The sequence below is a fragment of the Micromys minutus genome, assembly GCF_963924665.1.
Source record: "Micromys minutus genome assembly, chromosome: 3".
Taxonomy (NCBI): Eukaryota; Metazoa; Chordata; class Mammalia; order Rodentia; family Muridae; genus Micromys; species Micromys minutus.
In genome coordinates, this window is record NC_137972.1 from 13,146,441 (window position 1) to 13,154,787 (window position 8,347).

Below are 8,347 nucleotides of genomic sequence, written 5' to 3' on the forward strand. Positions count from 1 at the left end.
ACTCTAAGCAGAGTCGGGAGTAAGGTGGGCAGGTAGGTAACTGAGGCACTCAGGATGCTGTTTAAGGAAGCACTTACTCCTACCACCGCCCTCCACCACCAGGGTCAGCTCTAAAGTGCTGCCCAGGCGAGGTACAGGAAAGGCCTGCTCTCCCAGCTGATGCATTTGGTGAGGAGCAGGGCCAGCTCTCCTGCTGCATGGGAGACGAATGGTAGTGTTAGGTCTCCAAACACTTGCTGGTATCCTCGGGGGTGGCTCATAGGCCATTCCTGCAATGTACAGGGGCTGCTCTCAGACATCAACATGTCTCCAGGCGGCAGCCCAGACCAGGGACATCTGTCTGGCCTTTGGTGGTAACAGACCACAGTGGCAGCATAGGCCAGAACCCCACCATGGTCCCTCGAGGCATCGCCAGCTATGACATCAGGCGGTTCCTCTCTACTCGCCAGTCTCCGGCTCTGCGTCTCTTCTTTGTTTCACTTACTTGCTCCTTTTAGTAGTACCAGGGTCTTTGAGTGTCTGGAGTTGTCTCAGGAGCATTATACCCTGCTTTGCATTATGACACCAGAAGGGGGTCATCTCATGCATGATATGTGCCCTACCCCACTCCCAGACCTGTGTGGCATCTCAGGCTAGCTCCCTGTCTAGGCCCCATGGCACGGATCCAGCGGTCATCTTGAACTATCTCCTCACACCTCCCCCCAAGTGACCCCGTGTGGTCATCTGTCTTGGGCTCACTTCTGCCAGGAGCCCTCAAGTCCCAGACAGGGTTCTTCTATTCTATTGCTTGCTCTCGGTCCGAAGAGCCATGGGGGCTTCTGTAGTGCCAGACTGGTGCTCATCTCAAGGTTGTTTTTCTCGGGGGATGTTAGGCTACTAGTCATTCAGATGTCCACGGGTCAGAACGCTGAGGGCAGACAAACCCTCTCTCCTCTCTGCCACCTACTGATGCAAATGAGACATAGCAGCCACAACTGCTTCTAGGGGCAGGGTTAGTAAGCTTTATGGGTTAGTTTCCCCCATTGGTTAAGCACCCCTAATATAATCGTCATCCTGAGGTTCTTGTGAAAGGCTTCCTACCAGCACTTTCTAAAGTACTGTTTACAAGTTTCTTAATGCCTGTGACCTGTCATTCTTTATCTGGTAATCATCTAAAGATTGACACAATTGAATCAGTTCACCCCTCACCCCAGCCCTACTAAGTGTCTTTTATTCTTTGGTCCAGTCAGGCCTCAGAAGCCAGGTCTCTTCTAAGTGATTGGTGACTCCCCATTTATTGAAATCACACTGTGTGACAGGTGCCTAGCCATGTACAATGTTGGGGGTGGGGGGAGCATCCTTAACAGCAGTAACCACAGTTGTAGATGGGGCTGATCTCTAACCGTTTGCCCATCCAGACTCAGAATGGTGAGTGGCTGCCGCACTGGTTACTTTTCTGTTGCTGTGGAGAAATACCACGACCAGAAGTGACTTATGGAGGGAGGAGTTTATTTTGTCTAATGGTTTCAGAGGGAGAGTCCGTCATGGTGTGTGACGCACAGCAGCAGGAGGCCAGAGATAGAAGCTGAGCGATCACAGCTTCAACAAAAAACACAACAGAGAGAGGAGAGCAGATGGGGCTCGACTATAGACTCTTAGAGCCCACATCCACTGATACCTTTCCTCCAGCAAAGCTCCGTAATTTCCCCAAACAGCACCACCACTGGGGACCGAGAGTTCAAATACCTTAGCCAATGGAGGTACATTTTGCACCCAAACCACCACAGTACAATTCCTGTTGTCTCTAAATACGTTATGGATGCTTTCATTCTGAGCATGCTCTGTCACTGGGCAGCCCACCCAGCCACCTATGGAATGGAGAGCGCAAAAGATAGCGAAGCCGTTTGCACCCATCCCTCAGCAAGAATGGTTACAATCCTCCTGCCTCATCTCCAAGGAATGAGAGGCATAAATGACCATGCCTGACTTCCCCCATTTTCTTACAGTTCATTTTTAAGGTTTATTTGAACTCATGTGTCTTTTGCAATTAGTCCATTGATTTTTATATTGTGTGTGTATGATGTGTGTGCAAGATGTGTGTGCATGATGTGTGTGCATGAGAGTGGGCGTGCCTGTTCTACACATGCACATGGAGGTCAGAGAACAACTTTGGCAGTCAGTCTTCTGCTTCACTGAAGGTTCTGGGGATAAAACTCAGGTCATTAGGTCTATATAGCAAGCACTTTTACCTACTGAACCCTCTCGCTGGCTTCAGTCAGTCCATTTTTAAGCCTTTTTCCATCTGTGATTCTACACACCACAGAGCGTATTCATTTGTTCTTGTGGTTGGTGGGTCACTGGCCCTGTTGTTTCCCAAAACCTGAATCTTACTCCTGGCATGTGTGTGTCCTTCTGCCCCTGTGTTGCCTGTGGACTGGTGTGTGGTACTAGAGATGCGGTCGGGCTGAGGCTTTCGAGTTTGAAGCAAAGAATCTTTCCTATACCTTTAGCCCCCGTTAGACTCCTGTGTCTTAGGTGCTGAGGCCTGGAAGGGAATCATGCGTCTGCTAAGCTCTGTTCCTGTGGAGTTGGCTAGTATGCTGAGGATGTTCCTGCTTATGTGCCTGCCCCATGGGACCTTCTCAAATGATAGCGTCCTGTCTGTTCCCATTGGCATTTGTCAGCTGGTACACTTCAGCAAACACAAGTCTCCCCTCTTCTCTAGTTTTACAAAGGTAGAGAGTCTCAAAGAGAGAGCAGGAGGCACGGCTGTCAGCCTCTCTTCCTTCGCTGGGTTTTACGGTTATTGATTACTTTTCCTTGGTATCTTCCAAAGGTGGGGATCTTCCTCCCTGCTTTGTTTGGTTTTGCTTTGGTCTGTTTTTTTTTTTTTTTTGTTTTGTTTTGTTTTTTTCTTTTGTTTGTTTGGATGGTTGCTTGGTTTTGGTGTTTTGGTTGTTTTTGTTTATGTTTGTGAAGAGTAAAAAGTTGTCAAAGGACACTGATTCCTTGCCCTAGGGCCCTCGCCTCTGCAGGTAATTGTTCCTGGAAGTTTCTTGAGATTTGAGTTCCCAAAATAACCACAGAAGGTCCGGATGACCTCTGTGGAATGTTTCAACGCCCTAGGTGTGCCCCGGGTGTTCGGCTAAAAAATGTATGATTCTTCCCCTTTGAATTTCCTCATTGTCCCCTTTGAATTTCCATTCCCCCTGTCCTCCCCCTCTTTTGTGATTTTTGCCTTTATAAGCCCATTACAAGTTCAGGCTGGGGTCGAACTCCTCTACCCCTGCGTGGTGTATGAGTCTCGACCCCAGCATGCTGGCCTGAGATCTCACTCTGTTTCACTTTCAATAAACTTCCTCGTGCGATTGCAGCAAGTGTGGTCTCGGTGCCTCGCTGGGTGTGCGCCTCTCCTGAGATTTGAGTGAGGGTCTCCCTTCGGGGGTCTTTCATTGGCTTTTCCCGCTATCAACAGAAACCTGATTTTAAAGACGCTGGCTCGTTGCAATGCTTAGCACTTGTACTTGGGTTTTTTTGTTTGTTTGTTTGTTTGTTTGTTTTTTGTTTTTTTGTTTTTTTGTTTTGTTTTGTTTTTTTGCCTTCTGTTTTGTTTCTTTATTTTTCTTTTTTGGCCTTAAGAAAATCTGTTTACGTGGTATGGATATGGAATATAGGTATGGGGATGCTGTGGAGAGGGTGTGAAGGTCAGAGGACAGCTTTGGGTGCTGGTCTTCGGTGCTCTTTCTCTGTTCCTTGTCTGCTGTATGCCAAGCTAGGTGGCCTGCAAGCTTCCTGGGGTTCTTCCATCTCCACTTCCTATCACCCCAACAGAGCCCTGATATTTCAAATGCTTTTGCTGTGTGCCTGGCTTTTATTGTGGGTACTCCCAAGTTCAAACCCAGGGTCGCACGAAAGCACCTTTGACTTTTGCCCTGAGCCATTTCCCCAGCCCCTCCCTCCCTTTGTGAGACAGGGTCTCAGGATCCCACCCGGCTTTGAACTCCATATGTAGCCAAGAAAGACCCTGAACTTCTGGTCCCCATGTCTCTACTCTCTGAATCCTGGGATTACAGGCAAACACTACTGTACCGGGATTTTATTCTCTCAGATACTCAGATAGTCTCATCTGGGGCCGGTAAGAGCCATGTTGGTTAATCTCATTTTTTTAAAAATAATATTTACTTAATGTTTATGAGTTCACTGTAGCTATCTTCAGACACACCAGAAGAGGGCATCAGATCCCATGACAAATGGTTGTGAGCTACCATGGGGTTGCTGGGAATTGAACTCAGGACCTCTGGAAGAGCAGTCAGTGCTCTAACCACTGAGACATCTCTCCAGCCACCCCAGTTGATCTCTTAGTTGACACACTTCTCGCCAGTGTTAGCATCTTCCTTACTTTCAGACACATCTTAACATTTCCTGCTCTCAAGCTAGAGTTAAACACTCCTCTAAGACATGGTTCTTCGTTATTGAAAATGACACCTAGATAAAGGGTAGTTAGGACCAGAGAGATGGCTCAGTGGCTATGAGCCTGCTAAGCTCAGTTCCCGGAACCCACATAAAAACAGATGCTGTGCCCTGCATCTGCGATCTCAGCATCCCTGTGGTGAGATGGAGATGGGGGAATCATCTGGTAGCTCATGGTCCAGCTACCATGAAGTAGCCCAAACAAGAGACCCCTGCCTCAACTAAATAGAAGGAGAGAATCAGGCCCCCAGAGCTGTCCTCTGACCTTCACATGTGCACCATGGCACATGCAAGCATGCATACACACATACACAACATACGTGTGCACATAAATAAGTAAATGTTACAAAATGGATAGAAGGGCTAGAGAGACTGGTCAGAGGATAACATTGCTTGTCTTGTAAGCCAGAAGACCTGAGTTTGGATGCCCCGCACTTATGTGAAAAAGAAAAAGTCAGGGTAGCAATACACAACTGATCCCAGTGCCGGGAAAGCAGAGACAGGAAGACAGGTGCTTATTGGCAGCCGGTCTAGCCAATCAGCGAGCTCCAGGTATAGTGAGAGACATCACAAAATATACAATGGTGAGACATAAGGAAGACACCAGTGCTAACCTCTGGTCTTCACACATGTGTGCATGCACACCAGTGTATGCATACATGAGCACACAGGAACATTTATACACTAAACATAGTACATAAAAATGAATTCATGGAAGAAAGTGTGGGAGGGAGGAGGAAAGGGAACAGAGCAAAAAAAAAAAAAAATCTAGAAATCTAAACACATAAAGGCAGCACACAGTTATAATCCTAGCACATGGGGACTAGACTAGAAAGATTATGAATTTGAGGCTAGCCTGGGGTACATAGTAAAACCTTGACACAAACAAAATGTAAAAGAACCAAATACTGAGGTTATTTAGCCTTGGTCCGTGGGTGAATGTTTATAACTGAACAAACCACCATCCTAATTTATCATGAGATTATTCCTGGGTTGGCCACACGGTGTCACCACAAGTCAAATGTGTATTTACAGCACTTGGATCTTGTGTGTTACTCTGGTTTAACTGAAAACAAGGTTGGTAAGAGAAGGGAGCAGTATTTCAAGAAATACAGTGAGAATGTTTGATGACTAAATTGTTTTTCTACAGCCTTGTAAGAAGGTGTCAACAAAGAGATGCTACATTAATTAGAAGGACTATTTAAACAATAAAATGTCTTAGGGAAAAAAAGAAGATAAAGCTACCTTAATTACCTGAACAGGTCTTGTTGTTGTTGTTGTTGTAAGTCTCTGTTTGATACAGGGTCTTACTCTGTGGTCCTGGCTAGTCTGAAACTCACTATGTAGACCAGACTAACCTGGAATTTACAAGAGATCTTTAAAATTATACACCACTATATATATGTGTATATACACATACATACACACAGAGACACACATGTGCATACACACACATTTATTTGGTGTATATATGGGGGTCAGAATTCATCTATAAGGAAATTATTCTCTTTTCCCATCATGTAAGTTCTGGGGATTGAACTCAGGTCTTCTGGCTTGGCAGCAAGCACCTTTACCAGCTGTGCTATCTCACAAGCCCTATCTGAATACTTTTGGGAATAGAATTTTCCTTACACTAAGATTCAAAGTGATCTTCCAGTGAGAACTCAGCCCCCGTGACTGGATTGTCAGCAGAGACTGACAATAATAGGTGAGATTTGGTGATTTAAGTGAGACTGTCACCATTTAATGACATGTTTATGGAAGGAAGAGTTGGAGCCGGGGTGGTGCCTCATGCTGGTAACTCAACACTAAGGAGGCAAAGGCAGAAAATCCACCATGAATCTGAAGCCATCTAGGGCTTCATACAGTAAGCCCATAGTAAGTTTATCAGTCCAGCCTGGGCTAAAGAGTGAGACACTAGCTCCAAAAAGAAAAAAAGAAAGACCAGAAGGTGAAAAGGCAAGGGGCGTGGCTCAGTGGCCCAGGATTTAGTGGGCATGTGCTGGGCCTTCGGAGGGAGCTGGAAGCCTGGGGTTTTCCTGTTCACTCAGCAGCCACAACTGTCAAGTTGATGGCATATGACTCATACGGTTTCCATGTCTGTGAGACAGAGATAACAATGCCTGGTTTATCATAAGGATAAGGTAGGATCATACATGTAAATGCTCACACATCACCAGCTGTGTTGTGTTTCCATCTGTCTGTATAGTCTCTGTCTGTCTGACCTGACTACTAATGCTGGTGACCAGGACACCACAGAGCAGAAGTTCTCTACCCTCTTACAGCACCACCTGGGCTCTATGTTCAAAGATGCTCCATCCAGTCGGCACCTGTTCCATCCAGTCGGCACCTGTTCCATCCAGTCGGCACCTGTTCCATCCAGTCAGCACCTGTTCCATCCAGTCAGCACCTGTTCCATCCAGTCGGCACCTGTTCCATCCAGTCGGCACCTGTTCCATCCAGTCGGCACCTGTTCCATCCAGTCATTGCCTGCACTTGTCCAGTCGGCATCAATGAAATGCCCTCATCCCTGTGGAGTTGACATTGGCAGTTGCTACTCTTGTCTGGGGCATAGCCGCTGCATACACAGCTGGTTAGTTTTCCCAGCTTGGCACAATCTAGAGTCACCTGGTGTCTTAATTAGGGTTACTGTTGTTGACATGAAGCACCGTGACTAAAACCAAGTTGGAGAGAAAAGGGTTTATTTGGCTTAAGTTTCTGTGTCGTAGTCTATCGCTGAAGGAAGGCAGGACAGGAATTCAGACAGGGCAGGAACCTGGAGGCAGGAGCTGATGCACAGGCCAGGGAGGAATGCTGCTTACTGACTTGCTCTCCATGGCTTGCTCAGCCTGCTTTCTTATAGAACCCAGGACCACCAGCCCAAGTGGCCTCACACCCAATAGGCTGGGCCTGCATACCAGATACTTACATTATGATTCATAACAGTAGCAAAATTCCAGTTCTGAAGTAACAATGAAATCATTTTATGGTTGGGGGTCACCACAACATGGCGGACGGTATTCGAGGGTCGCAGCATTAGGAAGGTTGGGAGCCTCTGTTCTATGACCTCTGCTTTGGTTCTCACCTCCAGACTCAAATCCTGACTTCCTATGGTGACAGACTGTTCCATGGAAGTGTAAGCCAAATCAGCCCGTCCTTGTCTTCTAAGTCTCTTTCGGTCGGTGTTTTGTCACGGTAACGGAAGGAGAAGAAACTAGGACAACAGCTAACTCTGTAAATCGGTATCACCTCTTGTCAAAGTTTTAGACATTAGATGGCCAATCTCAGAGCCATCTCTTTTTTTTCTTCCCTCATTGGTAGCACCGCAGACTCACTGACAGATAACATGGTATGCATTGGCTTCTTTGACTGACTGAAGGCTTCATTCTCGACCACCTCCTAACCTCCCTGCTCTTTTTTGTTTGCTTCCCTTTTTTTTTCCTGGACATGTCTTTTGCTTCCATGGCGACCATTGGGTGAGATGAAATACAGTGCCCTGGGGGACAGCTTCTTTGAAGACCAGGAGTTACAAACTTATTAACAGGCTTACACGAAAACAGTTTGAGCCCTTTATTTCCTGCTGAGAGCTAGAAACACTTGACGAGCATTCCTTGGTGCTCACTCGGGCGTGCTCATGAATTCGTGGATGTGGACACCGGGCTGTCATCCCATGTGTGCCGAGTGGAAGCTGAGACTAGTAGGAATTCGGGATTGTTGGTGATGGCAGGCTGAGTCAGCCAGGGCTGGGCCTCCTTCCTACAAGGGACTATAGTCCTGGGCGGACTTGGCTATCTTGCTTGTCTGTCTTCCTGTGATTAGGGTCAGGGTGAGTTGGTAAAATGGGCAGAGAAGACAGCATATGGCTGTACCTCTGTGACCCTCCCAGCCTCGTTTGTTT

General features: G+C 46.9%; 1 protein-coding gene across 2 annotated transcripts in view; it reads left to right on the forward strand.

Annotated features, from left to right (window-relative positions):
• The window catches only part of HEBP1 (heme binding protein 1), a 28,629-nt gene that overhangs the window by 15,836 nt on the left and 4,446 nt on the right, over window positions 1-8,347 (forward strand). The window contains exon 4 of one of the 2 annotated variants that reach the window (XM_080913946.1): window positions 6,735-7,120. The exons of the other annotated variant lie outside the window; for it this stretch is intronic. Coding sequence (XP_080770072.1) covers window positions 6,735-6,966 — 232 coding nt within the window. The 3' untranslated portion in view covers window positions 6,967-7,120. Of the gene's footprint in view, window positions 1-6,734; window positions 7,121-8,347 lie in introns of those variants that run through there. 2 annotated transcript variants of the gene reach the window in all.